Here is a 27887-nt window from a genome sequence, read left to right on the forward strand (position 1 = left end):
AGTGACGCTGGAAATCTTGGGTGTTGGGCAAGATGAACTCCTCTACTAACATCTCTGTAGATGACGGTTCCTATGAGAAGCTTCTGTCTTACCTTATGGGCCTGGATCAGTATCAGCTGGAGGAATTCAAACTTTGCCTCCAGTCCCCACAGCTGCTGCCTGAGAACTTCCAGAAGATCCCCTGGGCAGACTTGAAAGCTGTTAATCCCACTAATCTATTGTGTCTGTTGAATGAATACTTTCCAGAAAGGCAGTTATGGGAAGTGACCCTCAGCATCTTCGAGAAAATGAATCTGACTTCATTATGTGAGGAAGTTAGAGCAAAGATGAATGGTGAGTGGGTCCATAAGAGGGACAGAGGGACGGCTGCCTGGTGCTCATGGGAGCAAGGAGGTTGCTGCTGAGTTTTTACGGGGTCATTCTAAATTGCTAGCCTATCCCTAAGAAAGAATCTCCCTGCTGGGCTATGAAGGTTTAAAGATTAAAGGTATAAAGTTTATAAAGTTTTGGTGCTCTAACCTGGGAAAGAATGGTGATCAAAAACAAGAAGAAGGAATTGAAAGGGGCACATTTAGTTCTGTTACAGGGCTTCTTCCAAAAATGCGAATTTGTTCCAATGCGATTGTTGTATTAGGGAACGATTGGAGCATAACAAGAATTTCATGTTTGCTTATGCACGATTTTTTTCTCGAGAGAAATACTAGGTAAACGTAAAAAAAAAAAAAAAAAAAGAAAAACTAAATGGCACCCAGCTGAGCTAAGCCATGTAGGAACATACAAAGCACACACATGCACACACCTCAAACATCTACCAGCTACCTAAGTATGAGCCACATCCATCCAGAACTTTGTCTGGTTTCAGATCACTCTTCTTCCACCACTTCACAAAACTGTACAAGCTGCAACACTTTCCACACCCACAAGCAAACTTCATGTCTTTTTCAAGGTAAAGTACTACGCCATATTCATTGTAGTGCTATACTATTTATTCATCTACCTATTGTGGTGCTGTAGTATTTATTCATCTGTCTATTATAGTGCTGTAGTATTTAGTCATCTATCTATTGTAGCACTGTAGCATTTATTTATTGTAGTGCTGTAGTATTTATTGTAGCACTGTAGTATTTATTGTAGCGCTGTAGTATTTATTGTAGCACTGTAGTATTTATTGTAGCGCTGTAGTATTTATTGTAGCACTGTAGTATTTATTGTAGCGCTGTAGTATTTATTGTAGCACTGTAGTATTTATTGTAGCACTGTAGTATTTATTGTAGCGCTGTAGTATTATAGCACTGTAGTATTTCGTTATCTATTGTAGCACTGTAGTATTTATTGTAGCACTGTAGTATTTATTGTAGCGCTGTAGTATTTATTGTAGCGCTGTAGTATTTATTGTAGCGCTGTAGTATTTATTGTAGCGCTGTAGTATTTATTGTAGCGCTGTAGTATTTATTGTAGCGCTGTAGTATTTATTGTAGCGCTGTAGTATTTATTGTAGCACTGTAGTATTTATTGTAGCGCTGTAGTATTATAGCACTGTAGTATTTCGTTATCTATTGTAGCACTGTAGTATTTATTCATCTGCCTATTATAGTGCTGTAGTATTTAGTTATCTATCTATTGTAGCACTGTAGCATTTATTTATCCATTTATTGTAGCACTGTAGTATTTATTGTAGCACTATAGTATTTATTGTAGCACTGTAGTATTAATTGTAGCAGTGTAGTATTGTAGCACTGTAGTATTGGTTGTAGTGCTTTAGTATTTATTTATTGTAGCATTGTAGTATTTATTTATTGTAGCACTGTAGTATTTATTGTAGCACTATAGTATTTATTGTAGCACTGTAGTATTAATTGTAGCAGTGTAGTATTGTAGCACTGTAGTAGTGGTTGTAGTGCTTTAGGATTTATTTATTGTAGTATTTATTTATTGTAGCACTGTAGTATTTACCTGTTGCAGTGCTATAGTATTTATCTATTGACCACAGTGTTGTAGTATTTATCTATTTATTATAGCACTGTAGTCTTTATTTATTTTAATAGTAAAATGTTTGTAATGGTAAAGTGTTTCATAACCAGTTAGCAAGTGTAAAACTGTGCTTCTCTTTTTATTGTTTCTATCTTTTTTAACGTATCATTGATTCCGTTTTCTGTAAAATAAAAACTCAAGTGGTTTTTTTCATGCAGCCTTACCCACTGCGGTGTTTTAGGAACGCATATGTCACTTTGTGGCAGAACTGGCTGCCTCTCTGACCTGTAGAGAATAATTGTAACTTTTGCCAGTATCTGTTACAAGCCAGGCATTGATTTTAACACTCTCTGTACATTGGTCCTTACTTTTCACTTCTCTCGTTAGAGGGAGATCCTGTTATTCCTGTTTCACAGACAAGGAAACTGAGGAAACTGAGGCACAGAGCTGAAGTAAATTGCCCAAGGTCACAGAGATTGGATGTGAACCCTGGCAGAGGGTCTCCAGAGGCTCTGTGCCAGACCATATACTGCTTCTCTTGCACCCAAATGAGGGCATGAGTTCTAAGGAGGGGGATGGGAGTTGGCAACATGAAGTGTCCCCTATCAGAGCTTTGGGCATTGGAGAGTTAGGCTTTGTGCTTCTTCTGGTGGGCAGGAGGATGGGATGGAGACTAGATTCCCTCCTTCTCCCTCCCTTCCTTCTTCCCTTACCCCTTCATTTTAAACCCCTCATGTACTCTTGTCTGGAATACGCAGATGTTGAGCACAGAGCTAAAATGGGATCTAGAATCCTTAAATCGTGTTTCTGATTGGCAATCCCAGAGGGAGATATTTGCACAGAGGAGAATGTTGTTCAAAGAACTTCCTTTCTGGTTACTGGTCCTGAACGGTAATGTCGACACCCTTCTTGAAACCTACAGAGCCAGACCAGGCATATTGCGGGATCCCCTTCTCTCTGGTCCTTATCAGGTTCCCACTTGGCCTTCTAAAGGGGTGGGGCTTGTAGAGATACCTCTTAAACAGGAGGAAGCCCTAGATCACATCCATCTCACTAGCAATGTGGGAGGTGATAAAAAGGTCCAGTGGGCCAGCCAGCATAACTTGTACTGCTCCCATCAGCTCCATCTTCTAGGAAACATGGCACAGCAAGCATCCCTGTGCTTGAACAGTGCTGTAGAAATGTATTTGTGAATGAGTTTGTGAATGCACGTGAGTTTACAGGCGCAGGTATGCTGCCTTTTGGAGACTATGGGTTTAAGAACTCAAGTTCTAGCATCAGACTGCTTGGGTTCAGAGGCTGGTTCCACTTAACTAGTTGTAACCCTGGGCAAATGGGTTACCACTGCCCCATTCTCTCTTTTTAAAAACGGGGCTCACTGTACCTACCTCTGAGTCTCTAGGATGAAATGCTTAGAAGGCATTGGGAACAGAGTAGGTTCTCACTCACTCACTCGTCTTTGGGGTAGTTTTTTTTCTAATAGCATCATCTTCCCTGTTTTTTTCCAGATGCTGGTTTGAGGATGAGGCCAGATGGGTAGTATCAGAACTGGGAGGGTCTTTGCCGTCTCACTGTGTACACCCTCAACTCGACCCAAGACTATTCCAACAAATGTGGGGTGGGAGGATCTGGAGTTCAACAGGATCCATAGATGGCCAAAGGGAAGTTAGAATCGAGATTTTTTTTTTTTTTTAAGGAACTGGACCTAAATTCCAGGCTGTTCATCTGGACCAGCCTGGCTGTTTTGACAGGTACCCCAGCTAGATCTAGAGTCTTCAACTTAATGTGTCAAGATACAGATTGTGGCACCTGATAGTTGACAGCAGAGCTATGGCCTGGAAGGCTCACATGATTGGGATTATTTGCAACAGAGGAATGCAACATGTCATGTAGTTGGCTTACAGATAAACGGAACCAATGATAAGGGACAATCTTGGCCTTAGTGGGTTATGCCTGGGAAAAGTTTCCCATTCAGATTCCCTGATGTTAAGAGGGCTAGCTAATCCACGACAGAATTCAGCTCAAGTATGTGGAAGCGGGGCACAGGGGCTCCACAGAATTGGGTTTTTTGGCCAAGGCCACCATTGGTGGAGAACGATGGATTCTTGTTCTCCAAAGGAACATAGAGCATGAGAAGAAAGCCCAGAACCTGCATTGCTAGCCAGATCAAGTCCCGTAAACCTTGAAAACCAATGGAATCATAAATGTTAGAGCCATATCCCTTTTAGATTCAAATCCTACATGGGGCACTGGCTCATAGCAGCTAAGTTCTGGGCAGTGGAATAGGAGTTACCACTGTGTGAGTGAGACATGGAAGGGGCTCTTGAGCTCATGAGGAACAGGACATTCAGAGTGGTTGTGTGAAAATGAGGTGCTGGGGTTAGAACCCAATTCTTGGTGCTTTTCTTCCTATGGTATTTTATTCCAAAAATATTAGAGTGGCTTCTATGTGCTCAGCATTATTCTACACTTTGGGATAAATCAGTGAACAAACAGAGACTAGCCATCTGTCTCCCCCTGTAGTAGGGCAAGACATTAATGGACAGGATAAATAAGTACCTTGTATGGTATGTTAGAAGGTGAGAAGTGCAACGGAGAAGAGAGAGTAAGGTAGATGGGGAGAACCTCAGGTGTGTGATGTAGCAGATAAGGTGTGGTATTAATTAGGATCATCAGGCACTGTTGAGGAGGTAGAACTTGAGAAAAGACTGAGAGGTGAGGTAGCCAGCCAAGTGGATATCTGGGGAAGATCGTTCCAGACAGGAGGATGGCTGGATCCAGGGCCCTGGGGCAGGAATGCGCTTGATGTGTACTGTGGTCTTTGCAAAGTAGCATGTTCCCAAAGTAGTTGGGTTGATGGGGCTTGATTCCTTCAGCCTCTTCGATCCCAAGCTTGTTGGAGAAATAGCTGGTTCTACTGAGAGCATCCATCATTGACAACCAATTTTCAGACCGGGGTATCTCAAGATCCCATCATCACTCTGTTTCAGAGATTGCACAGGCGCAGGAACCTCAAGATCCCAACCAAGAAGAACCAGGGATGCCAGAGGAAGAAACAGGTTTGTACACTATTTTGTGATGATCAAGGACAAATTGCTTGATGGAGCGTTCATTTTACTGGGTCCACATTGCCACCTCCTCTGAAAGTTTCTTCAATTTATAGCATGCAGGAAATCACACTCTTCCCAACCTGTTCTTCCAGTACTGCTTACTGAATAATAAGTTACCGTATACCGGACATTCTCTGTGTTTCTACTCTAAGTTCTTAGACACCAGTATCTTCTGGACTTTGTAATTATGTTGCATTAATAAGTAGCTGTATTTTTTGTATCGGTGGCCCCATGGAGATCTTCATGTTGATAAATTAATATGTACAGTTATGGAACAAGTTTAGTTTTATCAAAGAAATACATGTACTTGTGTATAATCCAAAAAGAATCACAGAAATGCAAAACTTAGAATGAAAAGCATCAATTCTTTGCCCAACCCTTAAGTTCTGTTCTGCAGAAGCAATCACATGCCACTCTTGGCTGTCACTTTTGCCATTTATTTCCATGCTCAAAAGTGATTAACATACACTCCTATTTCTTAGTTTTTCAATCAATTATATACTGACTTCTTGTCATGCTAGGTAAATATCTCTCCTCTCTTCTATCTTCCAATAAAGTTGTCATTTTTTTTGAAGGAATAGGTATTCAGTGCCATTGGAAATAAATTGATGCTGAGCCACATAATCAATCAAGATTACATGCTATGTTTGTTTTCTAGGACTGCTGTAATAAATTACCACAAACTGGTGGCTTAAACAACAGAAGTTTATTCTGTCACAGTGCTGGAGGCTGGAAGTCCAATATCAAGGTGTCGGCAGGGCCATGCTTCCTCCAGAGGCTTGAGGGAAGAATCAGTCCCCCATTTTCCCAGCTTCTAGTGGCTGCCAGCATTCCTGGGCTTGCTGCTGCATCACTCTCAAGTTCTGCCTCTGTGGTTACATGGCCTCTTTCTCTTCTTTGTCTCAGAACTCTCTCTGCCTCTCTCTTGTAGAAATATATTTGATTGCATTTAGGGCAATCCAGAATAAGCTTCTCTTTTCAAGGTCCTTAATCTCATTTTTGCCACATAAGGTAATATCAGTCTTTTGCCACAAGAGGTTCTGGGGATTAGGATGTGGACATATCTTTTTGGGGGCCACTGTTCAGCCCACTACATATACGTTTTTGGGGGAATCATTTCCTGTTTTTGTTTGAGTTAATAATTGCTTTTTTTGGCTTAACTTTCTATGCTGTTACTATATCATTCCAAAATTCTTTGGGAAGTATAACACAATCGAACGTATCAAGGAGTCCATCAGCTCCCTTGTCATTACTTCTAGACAATTTCCTGAAGCCCCACACTCATCTCCAGTCTGTATCGGTTGTCACATAGCTCCCATCCTGGACTTCATTTAGTCTGGAATTGCATTGTCTACTCTGGAATGTGGCCTCTCCTCTTTACCCCGTAGATCCCATGTCCATCCATCTGTCTGTCTCACCACTGTCTCAGGGAACTCATTCTATAATAACTTACTGAAAAAGGTCACTGTGAGATGGTATTTTTGCAAGCTTGCCTGATTGAAAATTTCCCTAGTGCACATTTAAAAAAAATTTTATTGAGGTCACATTGGTTTATAACATTATATAAATTTCAGGTGTACATCATTATATTTCAATTTCTGTGTGGACTGCATCGTGTTCACCACCAAAAGTCTAATTTCCATCTATTACCATACATGTGTCCCTTTACGACTTTTGCCCACCCCCCACCCCCTTGCCCTCTGGTAACCACCAATCTCTTCTCTGTATCTATGGGTTTGTTTATATTCCACATGTAAGTGAAATCATATGGTGTTTGTCTTTCTCTGTCTGAGTTATTTAGCTTAGCATAATACCCTCAAGGTCCATCTATGTTGGTGCAAATGGCACGATTTCATATTTTTTTATGGCTGAGTAGTATTCCATTGTGTCTATATACCCCATCTTCTTTATCCATTCATCTGTTGATAGGCACTTAGGTTGCTTCCAATTCTTGGCTATTGTGAATAATACTGCAATGAACATTGGAGTGCATATACCTTTTTAAATTAGTGTTTTCATGTTCTTTGGATAAATACCCTGAAGTGGAGTAGCTGGATCATATGGTATTTCTATTTTTAATTTTTTGAGAAATATCCATACTGTTTTCCCTAGTGGCTTCTAGTGCACATTTTGATGAATGGTTTGGGTGCAATATTCCAGGTTGTGATTCGTTCTTCCTCAATGTTTCTGGTGTTCTGATGTCCTCTGGTGCCCAGTGGAGATAAATCTGATGCCGTTTTGATTCTTTATGTTGGATGTGACCTATCTTTTACACTATGAACACTTTTGGGGTCCTCCACCCCTGTGTTCTGAAGTGTTGTGGTGCAACTAGGTTCTGGGCCTCATCCTCTTAATTGATTTGAATACGAAGTGGGACCTTTAAATTTAAATTTAAAAACGTGTCCTTCCATTCTCAAATTTTCTTGAGTTATCTCTTTGACGCTGATCATTCCTTCTCTGTTCTATTTTTTCTGAAACTCTAATTAGGTGTCATGTTTCTTGGGATTAACATCTAATTTTCTTACCCTTTTCCCTTCCATGCTTCCATCTTTATTTTTATTATAATTTGAAAGATTACTTTAACTTTCTATCATACCTTCCATGAAAAATATTGTTCCATCAATAGTATTTTTGACATAAAAACTGTTAAATCCATTTCTCCTTAATAGTATCCTTTTCAATAGATGTAATATCTCCTTAAATATTTTTTTTATAACTTTTGGAGCAGTTTTTGGTTTCCTGAGTTTTCTGTTTCCTGGTCAGAGTAAAGTGATTAAACAAACAATGTAAATAGTACAATATGCTCAATATTTTAAAAATCTCCCATTTCCTATACAACCAATTAATTATACAAAGGTAGCCATTTAAAAAATTTAGTCTTTTTTCTTCCAGCTTTTTAGTCATAAATTAGATTACACATCAGTTCTACACTGCTTTTGTCATCTGATATCTTTATCATGTCTTCATATAAATACAAATCAGCCCCATTCTTTAACAGCTACTCAATAAACCATTGTATGAATATGTGGATATATCCATATGGATGTATCATGGTCTATATGTAACCTTCTCCTGTTGATAGAAATCTAGGTTTCCAGGTTTTTTTTTTAATATTAAACAATACTTTTATAAACATCCGTGACATTGCACATCTCCAAGTATTTCTGTAGAAAACATTCCTAAACCAGAACTCCTATATCAAACCACTTACATAACCTAAACTTTGCCATCAAACTGATCCTCTGAAAAGCTGTATAAAATGATGTCCCCAACGATACTGTGGGTCTCTGTTTTTCTGTCCTGCTATCAAAATAGATTCTTTCAAATATTTGCCAAATTGATCAAAATACTGCCCTGATTTAATATTTGGTTTTCATTCATTCTATTAGTGAGTTGAAAACCATAATTGCTTTGAGATTTTTGTTTCCTGCCACGTGTCATTTTAGCCTCCCCCCCACCCCATTTTTCTTTTGAGCGCTGTTCTCTTCTTACTGACTTGTAAGAGCACATTGCATGTGGAAATGACCTCTTGCTCTGTCACATAGACGGCAAGTATTCTCCCTTTCGCAATTTTTCTCTTTTGAATATATGCGTGGTGCTTTTGTGCTCAGCTTTACAACTTCTGGGTGGCAAGACTCATTCCCAACTTGGTTAGGTCAAAGAGTGCCTCTGCTACAATAGCCACCTGAGTTTCAGATCCAGTGGAGTTTTCGATTTCACCAAACTCTTGCTGCATTGAAGAGAAATTGAGGCGAGCAGGGCAGAGATGGCTTGACTCATTCTGGGGGAGCAGGTCCTATGTGAGTCACTCCTTTGGTCCGTAAGATCCATTTCTTAAAGGTCGAGTGATCAAGTCTTGGGATTTGATCCATCCAGAATAATAGTCCTTTTCTGGAGGTGGGGTGAAGTTCTGGAAGGTTGAACATTTGAGAAGTGCCAGCCTTCAGAGACCTTTATCATGTGAATAGAATGTTGCCCGGGACCCCATCCCCAGAAGATGACATTTCCCTTTTGGTGGGTAATGGAAAAGTGCGTTTCCATTCTTTCCTGCTCGTTTGGAATTTATAGACAAGGGAACTGAGGTGCAAAGAAGTATTGACAAAGCATCACAGTCTTAAGTATCAGTTCTAGATCTTGGAAAAAATGTGAAGGTGGGTCTTTGATCTTCCTCGTCTCATGCTTTCTCCACCAGGATCTTTATGTATATGTATATACATACATACCTTCCTGGTAAATGGAGCCATCATCCACTCAGATATTTAAGCCAAAAACCTAGAATGCATCTCCAACTCTATTTGCCTTAGCATTTCCCACCCCCTTGCTATAAATCACTAGTAATCTTATTGGCTCTACTCTCGATATATACCCTAAATCCATTTATTTTCTTTCTAATACTATGTTCCAGTTCTTCACAGGCTCTGTCCAAGGTCTTCTACAAAGAACGAAGGATCTGTTGTTGTTATGTCATCAATGGGTATGTTTGACTGAACATATCAGCTGTCACTTAGATAACAGTAGTAGCTTCCTAACCCGGTCTCCTGGCCTCCTTTGTTGCACCATAATCCATTCTCCAAAGAATGGTGATCTTTTAAAAATACAAACTATGGCTTGGCATCCCTTTGCCTTCAAAACAAAGAGATTCACAATCTAGCCCCTCCCCATGGTCAAATTCACCGCCTACCAGGCATCTCACTAGGTCAAAATGCTCCAGAATGTTCTCATTCCTGTCTCAGGGCATTTGCACCAGCTGTTCACCCTGCCTGAAAGCATCTCTTTCTACATCTCGGCCTGGCTTCTTCTCATAGTTAAGGTGTCAACTCTCATGCAGAAGCCTCTACTGCTCCCTTCCCCTCTTCTAACAGCATTCTTGATCTCTCTTAGGTTGTTCTATGTTTTGTGTTTGTATCATCAAACTATCTAAATTTTGCTACCTTTTGCAACTTTCCATCACCACACCCCTCCTCCTAAAAGTTAGACCCTTGAAGGCAGAGCTTGTCTGTCTTGTTCAGGGCTGTATATAGGAATTTCATTATTGAATAATTCCTAACGCTGAAATTCAATCTGACCATTGTTTTGTTGTGTTTTGCCTCACTTATCTGCTTTAGTACACAGAAGAAGATATAGAGAGAGGATGAAGGCTAAAATATTGGTGATGTGGGACCATATCCCATGGCCTGAAGACCACATATATCTCCGCAATGTGACAGAGCAGGAACATGAAGAACTGAAGAGCCTCCTGTATCCTAATAGTATTGGAGCCCAGCCCCAGACGATAGTCTTGGAGGGTAGAGCAGGAGTTGGGAAGACCACCCTGGCAATGAAGGTCATGCTGCATTGGGCAGAGGGCTTTCTCTTTCAGCACAGGTTCTCCTATGTTTTTTATATCAGCTGCCATAAAGTGGAAGAGATGGAGGATACCACCTTTGCAGACCTGCTTTCCCAAGACTGGCCTGAGTCTCAGGCCCCCATTGAAGAGTTCATGTGTCACCCTGAGAGGCTCCTGTTCATCATTGATGGCTTTGAGGAAATGGCCTTGCCTTCCAAGTGGGACGATAGCCTGCCATATACAGACTGGTACCAGAAGCTCCCGGTGGCCAGAATCCTACTCCACTTGTTGAAGAAAGAATTGGTTCCCACAGCTACCTTACTGATTACAACAAGAGACTATAGAGATGGAGATCTTAAAAAGCTGTTATTGAATCCATGGTTTGTACTAATCTCAGGATTCACAGAGGGAGACCGGGAGGAGTATTTCATCAGGTACTTTGGTGACCAAAACAAAGCCAAGAAAATCTTACATTGGATAAGAAGAAATGAAACTCTGTTTCATTCCTGCTCTGCCCCTCTGGTGTGCTGGACTGTGTGTTCCTGCCTGAGGCGGCAGATAGGGAGAAATCCTCATTTCCGACTGAGCACCCAGACCACCACCAGTCTGTATGCCTATTTTTTCTCCAGCTTGTTCACAACAGCAGAGGTGAATTTGTCAGATCAGAGCTGGCCAGAACAGTGGAGGGCCCTCTGCTCTCTGGCTGCAGAGGGGATGTGGTTTTCGAACTTTACATTTGCAAAAGAGGTCATTGAACACCGGCGCTTGGAAGTACCTCTCATTGATTCTCTCTTCAGGTTGAATATTCTTCAAAAGGTCAGTGGCTGTGAGGATTGCATTACCTTCACTCACCAAAGTTTCCAGGTGTTTTTTGGGGCCATGTTCTATGTGCTCAGGGGAACAGAAGGATCCTTTGGTGGTCCCACAAAGCATCAAGAGATGAGAGTACTACTGAATGATGCCTTCGCTGACACAAACTTCTATTGGAATCAGATGGCTCTGTTTTTCTTTGGTCTTTTAAAAAGAGACATAGCAAGAGAACTGGAAGATACTTTGCATTGTAAGATGTCTCCCAGGATAATGGACGAATTATTAGAATGGGCAGAAGAGTTAGATAAGTTTGACCCTGTCTCCATCCGGTTTGAATTCCTACAGTTTTTTCAGTGCTTATATGAGACTCAGGAGGAAAACTTTGTAAGGCAGATTTTGAATCACCTCCTTGAAGCTGACCTCAACATTTTTGGGCATCTACAACTCCGAGTTTCTTCGTTTTGCCTAAAGCTCTGTCAAAGGTTGAGTAAACTAAGGCTATCTGTCAGTGGTCCCATCCCTCACACAGAATTGACTTTTGACTTGGAAACTCTGGAGTGAGTATTGCAAAACCATTTCATTCCTGACCTTCTCTCATCTTCATGGGCTCTGCCCAAGTTCTTCCATGAAAAACTGGAAATCTGTTATTGTTGTATTGTCAGTGGTTACGATTGACTGAACATTCTAGATCAGCTCCATCCTGTGCTTTCCTTTCGGTATCATGTAGGATTCCCTGGCTACTTTAATGGATCTGCTTAGAGGTAGATCTTGTATCTCAGGCACTGCATATTGAAGGTTTATGTGCCAGGCATTGTGCTAAGACACCTACTTGCATCTAACTAAATGGAGGAGGAGCTGTTATTGCCATTCATAGATACAAAAACTGAAGGATAGAAACACAATTTGCTAATGTCAATGTGGCTATTAAGTAGTCCAGCCTGCATTAATGCCCAGCTCTCTCTTTCAGAGCTCCAGACCTTAAATAAAATGCTGGATACCTCTCCTTTGAGCATGAGTTGAGGTGGGGGTGGGGCCAACGGTGTCAAATAGATCCTGAAGCTTGTTCTGATGAGTTTGTCACTTTGTCTCCTGGAAGAACCCCAGAAATACTCAACTTACCCTAGAACCTTGTCCCATCACTGATGCTACTGACTTCCAGTCTAGGAGATAAGAAAACCTGGCTGTTCTGCAAATTATTTCAGGTCCCAGAGGGATGTTTTCTAAATTCTTCTCGTGAGACAGGGGCTGCTATGTGTGTTCTCAAATCCTTTCTCATTTAACCCTCAAAGCTACAAGAAGTACCAGTTCAATTTTGGTTGAACAAATTAAAATTTCGAGAAGACTAATTTCTTTGTGTTCACCCAGATTGGAATATTAGTAAGATGCTTGGTCTGGGGGGGTCTGGGGTAATAAATGTTCAATATATATTGGCTATCATTTGTCCTGTCTTGGAATCCCTAAAACCTAAATAGGGGACTTTATTTAGCTAGTGTTTACTGTTGGGTCGCATGAGTAAGGGCCCTTACAACCAAGGATAATCCCTTTTATTGTGAGGATTGATATTCAGTCAACAACATTCCTCACTTTAGGCATGATCACCCTAGGGCTTAAGGAAATTTCATGCCTTCTTTAAAGTTGATAACAGAACTTCTGATGTTAAGGTCGTTTCCTACTTCTCTACAGCATGGCTTTTTACCATTTTTCCTCCGTGGTTTGTAAGTTTGTCTATCTGTCTATCAGAATTAACTGGGATGTTAAACATATGGATGTACAGGCATGCACACACACACACACACACACACACACACACAAATACACTTAAGTTTGGCAACGACCACTCTAACCAATGTTCCAATTCTGGACTCACAGAGTAAAACTTTCCATCCTTCAGGTATTTTAGAAATGTGTACTTGGTTTTACTTCTCTCATCTCATCTGAGATAAAAAAGTTGATTTATGACTTTAGTGCTCTTTTACTCTTTTTATCATTGAGATCCTATTGCATTAGGGAAATTGTAAATAATTAGAATTCTAGTAATTCCAAGTTCTAAGTATTTGCATGAATCTTCTTTAATCATCACAAAATCCTATGAGAGTAAGTTTTATTGTGTACATTTTAGAAATAAAAAATTGGAACAGAGAGACTAAATAATACTACTGGGGGCAGAGCTCTGAATTCATCTCAGATCTACTTAAAGTCTGAACTTCACCTCACTTACGTGGTTGCTTTCCTCTGAAAAGAATTGATGAGGATTGTGGGAATAAAACATCTGGGGCTTTGAGGACTATGCTTTTCGGGTTACACGTGTTCATATCCAGAACTCCAGTGAACACTCACACCTTTTGTTAGGGTCTCTTTTTTACCTCCTGTAGACCACATTCTGGGTGTTGATTGAGGTTCATTTACTTTCATCATCCTTTTCTCTCTCTCCCTCATAAAGGACAAGGCTTGTCGATTCCAAGATACGTCAGTGGCAAGGTATTTGCTCTGTGTTTTGCAATGGAAATGTGAGAGAGCTGTACCTGAGTAACAGTGAGCTTAATGCTTCATCTATGAAGAAACTCTGTTATGAGCTGAGAAATCCAAGGTGCAAACTCCAAAAACTGACGTAAGTGTGTGACTCTCACAGTTTGAAGAATACCATGGGAGAATAACCCAACATTTTTATTTTGATTACCGCAGTGAGTATTTGCCAAAAAGTAAGTTACGAGCTCAGGAGAATAAAATAAATGTGCTTGTATTAGAAATTAAAAAAAATGGCAGTCTATCCTGAATGATCTTGCCCTAGAGGTACATGTAGACAAACTAATTTTTCCTTAAGATCTCTGAGTGAGGCTGCTGTTTTGAGCTGAATGTGAAGGAGTAGAAAACTTCTAGGACATGATAAGGGCAAAGTGCTTGAGGAAAGCTAAAGGTATGTGGGGTCCATGAGAAGTGTGTTGTCTCTTAAGGAATGGTGGATAGTTTGTGGTAGAGCATTCATTCGTTCATCCAATGAATATTTATTGAGCACGTCTTCTCAGTTCTGAGGTTATAGCAGTGAACAGAAGAGATGATTCTTGCCTTCACAGAGCTTACACTGTGATGGAGAAACAAACTTTTAAACGATCAGAAGAGTAAATGAGATGGTGCATCTCCCAAAGCAGAAGGAAATCAGTTCAGGGACTCGGAAAGGGTATGAGAGAGGATGGTTTGCATTTTTAGGGCCTCCCATATCTAGAAGATATTTGAGTAAAGACCTACTCATTGGAGCTGAAGCATGGTTTTGGACTCAAACTTACTGGTCCTCTAGCACTTTGTAAGTAGGAATTATGGGGTCTCAAATTTGGCTTGAAGATAGGGAAGAATTCGCAGATGGAGGTGGACCTTGTAAGATAAGCCAGGGAAGAAATAACTGATAGAAGACAGAGTGAGTGATACTTAGAGTTGAATTTGAGACGGCGTTTGGTTGGACACTCTGGTCAACTAATTCTGTTCTACTCTTCCTCCGTAATTCTGTCATACCTCAAGGTCTAAAAATCAGACGCATGCACTGATACGATGAGTTAAGAGCAAAAGATTCAGCAAAATGACCTCAAACTTCACTGCATTGAGTGAGCTGGATCAAAGACATGGGAAACAGGCTTAAACAGTCTTCTTTTTCATCCTTTTTCTTTTCTTTTCTTTCTCTTTTTTTACATTTTGGTCCTATCACTTAGTCCTCAAGATAAGGAGAAACAAGCTCAAGAAAAAACAAGAGGCGAGAGTTGTTCTCACCAGGCTTCTCTGGGTTGATGTGTGTGTGGGTCACTTCCCTAGAAGAATAGGCAGTGCCAGGACCTCTTAATGGCAGATTTGGTGAGGGGATAAGAGATTGATTGATTCCTGACTTCATACGTCCAACTGAGCTTAGTGACTCTTTTGGGGGTATATTTTATATTGCCTTTTCAAAGATTTAGTACCATACTCAAAAATCTATTTTTGGAATCTTTTTATATCTTGTACATCAGAGGGAGAGGGAGAGGGGGAGAGGGAGGGAGAGGGTGTTAGAAAGGCAAGAGGAGGAAGCAGTCTTCGCCCCAAAGCTAGCTCACTTATTTCCTGTCTTCCTCAGGTGCAAATCGATAACTCCTGTGAGGATTCTGAAGGAGCTTGTCCTTTTGCTTTACGGTAATGACAAGCTGACCCATCTCAACCTGAGCTCGAATAACCTGGGAGTTACTGTGTCCTTGATGATTTTTAGAACCTTGAGGCACTCAGCCTGCAACCTCAAGTATCTGTGGTGGGTCTTTGGTTTTCCAGATCTGTCTCCAAGATCACCCCTAGGTTTGATGATTCGTTGGGAGGACAGGTGTCAGCATTGCAGCGAAAGGATACAGAGAAAGATGAGCAGTGGGAAAAAGCATGATAGTGTAGAGCAGTGGTTCTCAAATTTTAACGTATACCAGAATCACCCAAGGGGGTATGTTCAAACACATTCCTGGGACCCACCCCCTGAGATCAGGCAGGTCTGCTGTGGGGCTGATAAGTAGCATTTCTAACAGGCTCTGAGGTGATGCTGGACTGTGGACCGCACTTTGAATAGCACTGACTTAGAGGACATCCTGCCTGTGTAAGGGATAAGGAATGGGGAGAAATCAGCTTTTGTTCATGGAGCAAGGGGGCCTCTAAACAAAGACCACTCTTCCCAGGAGTAACTCCCTACCTTGGGGCTTCTTTGATAGGTTGGAATCATGTGGCCTCAGCTCTCAGGTTTGTCATCAACTCTTTCTGGAACTCAGCAAGAACTCAAGTCTGAGGTTCCTCAGCCTGGGGGACAATGATCTCTCTGATATTGAGGTGAAAAGTCTGCAGGAGCCCTTTGGGAAGTCAAAGTGTTCCCTGAAGGAGCTGTCGTAAGTCTTCTCATTTCACCAAAATATCTTCTTTGCTGGTTTGAGTGGCAAGGTGGGGGTGGCAGTGGAAGCATGTTTTGGGGGAGCTTTGGGGATCCCCCTATTGTATTTACCTAACCCATTGACACACTTCTTGCCATCTTCATTCTTCACACCTTTCTCCTTGGGGCTCAGTCTCGCCAGCTTTGTCCTCACCTTGATTGTGGGCATCTCGCCTGCCAGGATCTGTTGTATAAACCCCTCAGGCTTCTGCCAGCCTCCCCTAAACCCAGTGGTTTTCAACTGGGGGTGATTTTGTCCCCCAGGGGACATTTGGCAATGTCTGGACACACATACTTGGTTTTCACAGTTGGGAGGAGAGGATGCTACTGACATCTAATGAGTAAAGACCAGGAATGACCAAATCCTACAATGCACTGGAGGGCCCCCAACAACAAAGGATGATTTGGCCCAAAGATCAGTAGGGCTGAGATTGAGAAACCTTACCTTGACCCACCTTTTACTCCTTCTTGAAGCTTTTGTTCTTTATCCAGTTTAATTTTTCTATGATGATTGGGTCCCAAATATGTGGCCCGAGGGACTGAGTTTGAGAAAGAAAGAGAAAGGAAACTGGGTATAGCGGAAGCTCACTTTGCATCTGCTCCTTCCGCACGCAGCCTGGAGAAATGCAACCTGTCAGCGGCCAGCTGTCAGAATCTGGCCTTGCTTCTCACCAGCACTCAGAGATTGACTCGACTGTGCCTGGGGTTCAATCAGCTCCAAGATGATGGTGTGACGCTGCTGTGTTCTTCCCTGACTCACCCCGAGTGTGCGTTACAGAGATTGGTGTAAGTGCCTCCTGCTTCCCTTTCTGGAAATGACTTTCCATGGGAGTAGGCATTGAGGAGAACAACGGTTCCTTCATTGGGGACTCATTTATGTCATTGAAAAGTAACATTCATTGGCCAGTTACTCAATGTGCTAGGTATTGTCCTAAACACAGATTCTTAATCACACCCCAGATTTGTTGAATCAATCTCTGGAGATTGTGCCAGGGAATTCAGTTTTAACAAGGACCCCCGGGAAATTATGACTGTTTTAGTCAATCAGTATCTGAGCTCCTGTCTCCAGACACAGAGGTGGGCATCACGGTTGGGGTGGTGGATAAGACAGACAAGCTTCCTGCTTGTATAGAGGATGCAGTTTTATGAGTGAGATACAAAAATAAAAAAAATCAACAACAGTTCAGGCATGGAGAGAAATAAAGTGGGATGAGTAGACAAGGAGTGGTGGGGTTGGTGTCCCAGGAAGGTCTCCTCTCACCAACCTATCTGAGGAAGTGATGCTGAAGCAGAGGCTTGAAGGAAGGAAGGGAGGAAGCCATAGACTAAGAGAAGGAATAGGAAGGCATGGGCCCTGAGGTTGGAATGCACTTGGGGTGTCGTGGGAACAGGAAAACTAGCGTGGCTGGAGTGATGTGAGCGAGGGGGATCACGAGAGAAGCTGAAGCTGGAGAGGCAGGAAGATGCCTGGAATATGCCCGGGCAGTATAGGAGCCTCTGTTTTGTTTGGGGTGAGATGAAGAGTCGTCTCAGGATTGGAGGCTGGACGGTGACATACTCGGACGTACTTTGAAAGATCATCCAGGCTGCTGTTGAAGGATGGACTGTAATGGGGGCAGAAGTATGAGCAGAACAAGTGCCTGTAGGCCAGGCGGGAGGGTTAGAGAGCTGGCCTGGGTGAGGGGGCAGGATGTCAGGGCGTATTTGAAGGGAGAGCCAGGGGGACTTGGTGGCGGGTTAGAAATGGTTTAGGAGAGAAAGGACTCCAGAGCCCCTGCAGATGATGAGCTTAGGCCGCTGGGCGAAGCTTGGTGCCATTTCCTGACGTGGGGAAGATGGGGAGAGCGGGGTTTGGATTGGGACAGGGGAGCAGGAGATCCTCCCTAGTCAGCTACATAGAGCAGTTATGTGAGCAGGTGTACACAGGACTACAGGACTCCAGGGATGCTGGGGAGAGAAGAGTCCACTTGCGGTGTGGATGTCAAGTGCAATTGTGTAGACCTTTTCTTCGTCAGCCACATTCTGCTCTGGTGCAGGTGTAGAGTAGATGGAGAGTGGGTTTTCCTGGGATCGGGTATTGTTCAGGTGAGTATAAAAGAATGGAGAAGGCCAGGGTCTTGAGGTGAATCAGAGGGGAGGATTATGGTGAAAGACCGTGGAATCAGAGCTAAGAAGAAAAGGTTAGCACTCACCTTGCACTGAGTCTTAAGGAGCCAGAGTATGAATAGCAAACTAATACATGTGTAATATGAACTAATAATATACATGTACAATTATTATATTTATAATATATTCTAATATAATATATATGTAATAATTATACTTATACCATATACTTTAATATATATCACATTTAATATGATAAGTATTAATATTAATATATAATATATGATATTAAATTATACTATGTCCTATTATATATTATATAACTATATATCATATGTAATACTGTATATAATTTATATATTATATATAAGATATATTGTTATAAATATCATAGCATGCATTACATAATATCCCTGTTCTATAACACCTATAGATCTGATATATGTCTCTCCATGTTATATGATACATCTCCTATAACTTATATTGCACACTGACCAAGTACTGTCCCAAGCACTTCACATGGCTGGCTCAATGGATCATCCACCTGCCTGTGACAGACCGTCACAATCTCCACTTCAGAACAGAAGGAATGAAGGCTGAAGGAAATAACACCACTTGCCAACCACAGTTAGTAATACCTGAGCGGCATTTGAACCCAAGTCTGACTGGCTCCTGAGTCTGGGGTTCATCCCAGCTGCCTCAAGGCCATTTAAAGTATTTTTCCTTTATTTTTAATATTTTACTTAAATTAAAAACAAACTCACATTAAACTTTATTTTTTTGACATGTAAAAAGCTGTATGTATTTAATGTATGCAACTTGGTGAGTTTGGGGATAAATATACACCCGTGAGGCCACCACCACCACCAAGACCATAAACATCCATCCTCTCGAAGTTTCCTCCTGCCGCCTTTATAATAATAATAATGATGATGATGATGATGACACTGATGATGATTTTTTTGTAGTAACACAATATAGGATCTATCCTCTCAGAACATTTTAAGTACACGATACAGTATTAGGTATGGGCACGGTGCTGTATAGCAGATCTCTGGAACTTATGTATCTTGCATAACTGAAAATTTGTACGCTTTGATATCATTCCTTTATTATTTTTTTTAACCAACTAATGACCAGCACATTCTTAGTGTGCTCGTTTTATACATCTGGAGCGGAAAGGATAAGTAAGCACAGACACTTAGCGTGTCCTGGGTTGGGGTCTGGGGAGACACTGTGGCTGCCCGCGGAGAAGGGCCTTGCTTTGGGCTGCTTTCCTGAGCATCTGTCTCTGTGGCTCTTCATGCACAGGCTTTGGTTCTGCCAGCTCGGGGCACCCAGTTGCAGGCACTTGTCAGACGCTCTCCTCCAGAACAAGAGTTTGACGCACCTGAATCTGAGGAAGAACAACCTGGGAGATGAGGGAGTGAAGGTTCTGTGTGAGGCCCTGAGTCGTCCAGATTGCAACCTGCAGAACCTGGAGTAAGTTGCGTGCCTTCCTTCTTGTTTAGTGGGTGTGAGGGGAGCCATGTGAATCGACCTGCAAATGCCTGAGTACCAGATGGGGCTTGAGTCCTGGGTGCAGATGTGACTCTTGCCATTGGGGAGGTTTTGGCTTTATTGGAGGCAGGGGTGTATGGGTGGGTAGTGGTGCCTGTTGGGGGAAAAATCTGGGATGACTGTTAAGGACCAACTACAATGCATGTCAGGGGTCCCCAAGACCACCCCGCGGGTTTGATGATTCGCTAGGAGGACTCAACGAACTCAGCATACAGTCGTATATGCGGCTGTGATTTATTACAGTGAAAGGAGACAAAGGAAAACCAACAAAGGGAGAAGGTGCATGGGGCAAAGTCCCAGGAGACCAGGCGCAAGCTCCCGGGAAGTCTCTCCCAGCGGAGTCACCCAGGGCACACTTCATCCCCCATCACTGAGTGTGACAACGCATGTGGAATGCTGTCCTCCAGGGAAGCTCACTGCAGACTCAGTGCTCGAGATTTTTATTGGGTGCTGGTCTTGTGGACACCTCCTGCTCAGCACGTACCAAGATTCCAGACTTTTACAGGAAAGCAAGTGGTCAGCCTAAACCACATTGTTTGCTCAGTTCAGGCAGAGAGAGTCATTCTCAGCAGGGAATGGGGGACTCGCCTGAGATCCAAGCTCCGCAACGCCAGCCAAGGGCCAGCCTTGCCAGCAGGCCTTTCTAAGGACAGCGGTCAGGCAGGCTATGCTGGCTCTTCTCTGCACGGTGTGTTATTCCATGCCTGATACAGAATAGAAGTCAGAAATGAGCCTCGAGTCTCCCTCGTTTACCAGTCCTAAGGAAATGATTTTGTGTATTATTTATATCTATGCATATTTTCAAACATGTAGTCTATATCACTCTTAAAAATGCTCATGACTCCCAATAGGAATATAGACAGCAGTGGGAGGCTAGCCAAATATCCCCAGACACAGGGTGCTAAGAAATTTGGAAACATTTGTAAGTAATTTTTTTATTAACTTTAATAATATTGGAAACATTTTAATGGCCTAAGGTGTAGCCGACTGATAATGAAATAAAATCCAATATTTTTGCATCAATCATATGGGTGAGTAAAGTCACAGGATTAAAGGTTCTGTGCTGTCCAATATGGCACCCACTAGCCACATGTGCCTAAATTTAAATTATAAAGATTAAATATAATGACAAATTCAGTTCCTCAGTTACATTAACTACATTTGAAGTGCCTCATGGTCAGGCTGGTGGCTATTGTCGTGGACAGTCCAGCTACAGAACATTTCCACCATCATCAAGGAAAGTTCTGTTGGACTTTTCTTATTCAAAGTTACCAAAGATGAAGCCACCTCCCACCAATGTTTCCCAGCCACTCGATTCCCCTCCTTGGAGGCCACCAATGCTTTCATTGTCTTTTTTTAAACCCTTCCAGAGGTCTTCTGTGCATCTATAAGTATGTATGTTTTTACTCAGCATTTATTGCCGTGAAACATGCACCCCAAACAACATATCTGAGAATGTTGCATATCAGCATGTAACAACCTTAACTCTCTTATGACTACATGCTAATTTGTTGAATGAATGTACTATTTATGTAATAAGTACTCTGGTTGTTTCCAATCTTTTGAGAAAGGTATACAAGTTATGCAATGTATCTGTGTACCTGTATCATTTTGGACGCATGTAAACATACTTGTAGAATAAGTTCCTAGAAATGGAGTGGCTGGGTCACAGGGTATTTGCAATCAAAATTTTAACACATATTGCCCACCAACTAACATGGCCACCAGCCAAGAATGCCTGTTATCCACATCTTCATGTACAGTGTTACTAAACCTCCTTGATCTTTGTCACTTTGAGAGGTTGAAAAATGGTAGCTCAACATACCTTTTATTCTTCCACGGAAATACTGAAACTTGCACAAGAGTAGGGAGAATAGCATATAATCTACCCCATTATCCAACTTCAACACTTATTGATTCCTGGCTAGTCTATTTTCAGCTAAACCCTCACCGACCCTCTCCCCCAAGATTGTTTTAATACAACCCCAGGGGTCACATCCCTTCCTTTGTAAACTCAAAGTCCTTGCATATTTGCATCTCTGTGAATAAGAATGGGGTTGAGCAGTTTTCAAATGTTGAAATCCATTAACATAAACTTCCAAATGGAAAACCTGTTGATAAAATTGGATATATTTTTTTCTCTATTGGGTTTTTATTTCTTTTTTCCTACTGACTTGTAGGCATTCTTCACTAGGGAAATTGAGCCATTTTGGTATGATTTGTGTATTCTCTTTATCTAATTGGCCCTTAGACTTGGCCTCTGATAGTTTTAACCATGAGGATATTTTTCTTGTAGTCAAACTTTTCCTTTTGTGGCTTAAGGATTTTTGCCTTGTGTATACCTTCTCTGCCTTAAGGTGTCAATCTCCTATTGTTTCTCTGTTCTCTCTCTCCTCCTTCTGTCTCTCTCTCTCCCCTCCTTCTCTCTCTCCTCTCCCCACCTCACTTCCCCCACATTCTCTCTCCCTCTTTCTGTCTCCTCTCTCCCCTATCTCTCTTTCTCTTTTTCCCTCCCTCTTATCTCCCTTCCTCACTCCCATTTATTCATTCATTCTCCAAATATTTACCTAGATTACTCATTTTGAACTTATTTTGGTGTAATAATTCATTCTTAGAAATTTAGTCCTGCTCTTGAGTGAGATTCCTGGTGTCTTTTTCAGCTCAAATGTTGAGCTCAGAGGCTGAAAACCATGTTCCATGATAGCTACGTAGAGTCTGGGCGCTCTGGTAGTAAATTTCAAGGAGAAGCCCTTCCTCCGTGTGGACAGGCCTTGGGATGGCATGGGGAGAGGGTTGGCTGCATAGCTGTTCCTTCTACCTCCTTTCTATCATGGGTAAATAGAGTACCCTGGGTGTCTCAGACCTGCTAATATGCACCCTCCTCTTTCTAGGGCTCGGGATGAGAAATCCGGCTTTGGCGTCTCTTTTCCTTGGGAGAAAGTGAGATGGGTGGGAGCATATAGACTAAAACCTAAAGATTCAAGAATTATTTTTTCCCCTTTTTTATACTTTTATTTTGCAGTTTGTCAGACTGTTCTTTCACAACGGAGAGCTGTGGGGAGCTTGCTAATGCCCTCAAGCACAATCATAATGTGCAAATTTTGGATATTGGGAAAAATGATGTTCAGGATGATGGAGTGAAACGACTCTGTGAGGTTCTAAAACATTCGAATTGTGCCTTGAACACAGTTGGGTGAGTTGACGCTGTTTCCTTTGGGGAAAGTCCACCTCTCTGCTCTTGAAGTAGGGAAGGAATAATGTATGGTCATGGAGGGGTTAGGAAGGTGAGAAATGGTGAAGGACAGAGTTCTCCTCTTAAAAATCTCTTCTGCTTGGTGATAAGCTCCAAGTTTAGAGAAAGCATTTGACTCCTGTTACCCCCATCCTTGGCATGTTGTAAATATTCTTTCAATCCATACATTTTGGATAGTAGGTGCTGGGGGGTGGGGCACGTTCCCAGCCCCGAGAGTCTTTCCTACCTATGGGGAAGACTGATTTTAACCACAATGTGATGTGTTTCCTCAACAAGCTAAGATGGTTCAGCCTCAAGTAATAGGATTTTGGTTAGATGTGGCTCAAATGATAGCCATTTTTCACATAGGCAGTGGTTCTAGTTGTTCTCTTAGGGGCTTGGGGCAGACTTCTCTGAGGAGGTTGGGTTTTGAGATGAACCTTGAAACATGAGTCCTCACCCCCATCCCCAAGTGCCTGGAAAGGAGAGAGGGAAAGAAAGTCCTTGATAGATGGCGATGGCATATACAAGGGCTCAGAGTCGGGCTTTGTGGGGAAATTCAACAATGATGTGGGAACAGAGTGATGGGTCTGGGAAAGAGAGATAAGACTATGTAGGAAAACATTCTGTAGGGCAGGTTGTCATCTGAATGCTTACTATGTGCTGGGAAATGGAAAACACGTCACAGTCATCACTTCATCCTCCAGCAGGGAGGTGCTAGGAGTAGGTACTTTTATACCCATTTTATAGATGGGAAAACTGAGGCAAGGAGATGGGGACAGGGATTCAAGCCAAGTCTGATTCAGAAGCCAGTTCTTTTTTTGTTCCAGCTTTATTGAGATATAATTGACATATAACATTACATAAGTTTAAGGTGTACAACCTGTTTATTTGATACATTTATATACTGCAATATGATTACCACCATAGGTTAGCTAACACCTCCATCCCTCACATAATTACCATTTCTTTTTGGTGGTGAGGACACTTAAGATTTACTCTCTTAGCAACTTTCAAGTGTATAAAACAGTATTGTTAACTGTCACCATGCTGTGCACTAGATCCCCAGAATTTATTCATCTTATAACTGGAAATTTGTGCCCTTTGACTAACATCTCCCCATTTCCCCCACCGCCCAGACCCTGGTCACCACCATTCTACTCTCTGTTTCTTTGAGTTTGGCTTTTTTAGATTCTACATGTAAGTGAGGTCATATGGTACCTGTCTTTCTCTGTGGAAATCCTGCCCTTTGTGACAAAACGGATTGACTTTGAGGGCATTATGCTGAGTGAAATAAGCCAGAAGCCAATTCTTTTCACCACTTCTCTATCCTTAAAGGGGCTTCTTCAGGTGCAATGTTCTTTATCCTGTAGGTAAAGGAGAAGCCACCAGATTATATAAGTAAATCAGGGTCATACTTAACGCTTTCAAAAGTATGGTGGTCAGGTTTTAAGCCCTCACTCTCTAGGTGCTTCTCCTGGAAGCAGAGAGGAGAGAACTTTTGCAACACTATTGCAGTGTCTTTAATGATGGATCTCTTCTTGACATTCAGTTCACTTTCATCCATCTCCTTCTCCAGTGTTGTAGTTTTAAAGGAGGTACCTTCAAGTCATATATATTGTGTTCCATCTTTACCATCTAGACCAGGGCTTCTCAATCTTGGCACTACTGACACTTTGCGCTGGGCAATTTTTGTTGTGGGGCCATCCTGGGCACTGGAGAATGTCGAGCAGCATCTCTGGCCTCCATCCCCCAGATGCCAATAGCACATCCCCTGTCTTCAGACATCCTCAGATCTCCCCTGTGGGGAAAAATCACCCCTGATTGAGAAACTGGTCTAGAAGATGAAGGGAATACTATTAAAGGTACTGGATTGAGGTCAACGATATATAATATAGTGGGAAAAGCCCTGCTGGTGGCGTTAGACCTGAGACGTGGGGACACACCTGTCTGAGGCTGGAGCCCATGTTTTTCTCATACCATGCTCTTCCTATCCATCAAGTGGAAGCTTTACCTTGAAGCATTCTCTGGATCCTACTCAACTTCTTCCAACCTAAGGAATTATATTCCTTCCTTCTACTCTTCATGCAGCAAATTTTGCACGTACAGCCACATGTGACATTTTTTTATAGACTTAGGTGAAAATTTCTGCTGAGTTAAACTGATATAATACACTTTCACTTTTGTCTTTGTATTCCTAGTATCTAGCCAACCACATGTTCATATTTTGTATTGTTGAGTTTAGAAATAAGATGAAAAAGTGTAATTAAGCCATTGTAATGCTATTTTAGTCCTTTTAAGAGCCTTATAAATAAACTCACATCCACTGTATACTAAAATTGTTTTATGTTTGGGCAGGCTAAACATGTTTCCTCATCTGTCAAATGAGGTTTAAGATATTATCTACTTTTATAGATTGGTATATGGATTAAATGAGTTATACATAAGCATTTGGAAATGTGTCTGGTGTGTGTTAAGACCTTTACTGTCAGCCAGGCTGTTTTAGTAGGATATTTTTCCCTATATCTTGTATAACTTTTATTTCTAATTTCTCAATCTTGGAAGACCGTCTTTCACACCTCCTTCCCATCCACCCCTAGGTTGGAGAAATGCAATTTGACACCTGCTTGCTGCCAGCCTCTCTCCTCTGTTCTCAGAAGCTGTAAAAGCTTGGTTAATCTGAACCTTCTCGGAAATGACTTGGGGCCTGATGGAGTCAACATGCTCTGGAAGTCCTTGAAAAAATCAACGTGCAAACTACGAAAACTCGGGTAATCCTACTGACTCTCACACAGGGAGGTACTTGCTGAGATGAGGATGGGTTGGCTGATGTTCTAAAAGGAGCATCAATTTTACCCTGCATTCAATTCCTAGGGCGGTGCTGGCCAACAGAACTTTCAGTAATGATGGAAATTGCCTGTATCTGCATCGTCTGATAGAGTAGCCACTAGCTGCATGCAGTAACTGGGCACTTGAAATGTGGTTGGTGTGACTCGGGAACTGAATTAACTTTCTTTGGTTTGAATAAACTTAAATCTAAATAGCCCACGTGGCTAGCGACTACCATGTTGGATGGCGCAATCCCATAGACATTGGAGTATTTTGGGAGTCCCCTCATTCTTCTCATTCTTGTACCTACTCTATGTTTCACTCAACGTACATTCACTCCACAACTTCTTTTCAGTGCTGACTGTGGTCCAAGCGGCACAGCATGGCAGACAGTGGGAAACAAATAGTCCTGAGCCTCATTCTCAAGAGCCTGCATTCTTCTCAGAAAGATACATATCTAAGACATATAAAAGCAGTTAGTTGAAGGAAGCTCTGGGTTGTGGTGCAGAAAACAAGGGTGATTAAGGTATAAGGGAAGGCATGTCTGAAGTGGTGTCATTGATTTTGAGTCCCAAGGCGGCTGGAAAGAGGAATTTATGTATCAGAAGGGGAACATGGACAGAGACTAGAGATGCAGAGTGGAGTGTTCTAAGGAAGCCAGAATAGCATGTGCAAAGGCTTTATGTTGTCCCTTCGAGGCATTGAAGGAAGAGTCTTTAATTAGAATACTCTTCACCTTATTCAGTATTCTGGAGATGGGGTCAGACAGGTAAGCAGTGAAAGACATTAAACTAGGTACATTTTAGCAGAAGTCATCTTGGATACCCAGGAACCTTGCCTACCTCGGGAAGTCGGTCAAAACCCATACGTTCAGGATTTTATGTTACCAACTTTCCATCTAAGCAATGCATTCTTACAAGAGTTCTGGGATGGTGATCACCAGAGACGGACATTTCTCTCCTTACCAACTGTGTATGTGTGTGATTTAAGTTGTAGAGGGGACTTCTGATTGAGTACCCAGACTCTCACCTCTTCTCGAAGAAGAGAATGCTAAGACTTTATTTTTCAAAAGTCTGCTTAACATTAATGATACAAATGAAAGGAATCAGATTTACACACAGTGACAACAATGACCTGAGTTACTCTGTCCTTTGTCTATTTTGTCATCTTTCCCAAGGATTTCCCATCTTTTTCTTCTGTGGTTGTGACTTTTCTCTCTGGAAAGGGTTCTTGTGCCTTCAAATCTCCTCTCCAATGTCTCTGGGTGAGGCTAGAGATGGAGATGCACTAATATGAAGGCAAACAAAAGTTAGTTTTTGTATGGGGCACCTGTTTTATTTTATCATCTCATTCTATCATCTCTTCTCATTCTCTCTATATTTTTGCAGGCTTGAAAAACACTTGTATGACATAGTGAAAGGGGAGTTGGAGGAATTACAGGAGAAGGGGTCCTTTCTGAGAATCAAGTGTAAGTGGGATTTTAATGACCCTGAAGACAAATGGTGGTGGTGATCCTGCTGATGAGATGCAGTGGCTTTACCATGGAATGTTCCTGAAGTCCAACCACCAGGAGGTCCTGACCTATGTGTTGCTCAGGTGTCACTGCTCATGGGGACAAATGAGCTGTCACCTCAAGAAGGCTTTTTCACAGTTTAGGTATTTAATATGCTGCCTACAACAATCTCCAGAATCCTAATATAATACTATATTTGGCCCCATGATTCGACATTGGCTTTGCCTTAAGTTTCTTTTTGTCTTTCTTGGTGTAATGTTTTTAATTCTTGGGGGTGTTAAGAGGATTCAATAAAGCAAAGGATATAAACATACTTTGAGGGAGCCTAAAGCCTCATTTCTTATGGATTGAGAAGGGATAGATGTGAGTACATTTCCATAATTATTATATTGTGATTAAATAAGCCAGATGGATATCCCGAACCACTCCTAATATTCAAATAGACCCAATGTAGGCTTTTGCTTCTACCTTTGAACGGTCTGTTGGTGTGTTACATCTCTAGAATGTATTTTACC

The 27887-nt window shown here is 41.8% G+C and overlaps 1 protein-coding gene across 2 annotated transcripts; it reads left to right on the top strand.

Moving 5' to 3' along the window:
* Positions 1–32: 32 nt before the first annotated feature.
* NLRP13 (NLR family pyrin domain containing 13) lies at positions 33–27667 on the top strand. 2 transcript variants are annotated; one of them, XM_087422259.1, is made up of 11 exons: positions 33–333; positions 4962–5030; positions 10187–11774; positions 13658–13825; positions 15311–15478; positions 15921–16091; positions 16748–16918; positions 19550–19720; positions 22821–22991; positions 25631–25801; positions 27248–27667. In XM_087422259.1, the coding sequence occupies exons 1-11, from the start codon at positions 33–35 to the stop codon at positions 27369–27371; spliced, it is 3273 nt and encodes a 1090-aa protein (XP_087278385.1). In that variant the 3' UTR covers positions 27372–27667. The 2 variants fall into 2 exon arrangements, with proteins under 2 accessions (XP_087278385.1, XP_087278387.1); XM_087422261.1 differs by lacking the exons at positions 33–333; positions 4962–5030; positions 15921–16091; positions 27248–27667 and having other exon boundaries at positions 10198–11774; positions 25631–25805.
* Positions 27668–27887: the final 220 nt, after the last annotated feature.

The sequence above is a fragment of the Ceratotherium simum genome, chromosome 33 (assembly GCF_057802395.1).
Source record: "Ceratotherium simum simum isolate JZ-2026a chromosome 33, ASM5780239v1, whole genome shotgun sequence".
Taxonomy (NCBI): Eukaryota; Metazoa; Chordata; class Mammalia; order Perissodactyla; family Rhinocerotidae; genus Ceratotherium; species Ceratotherium simum.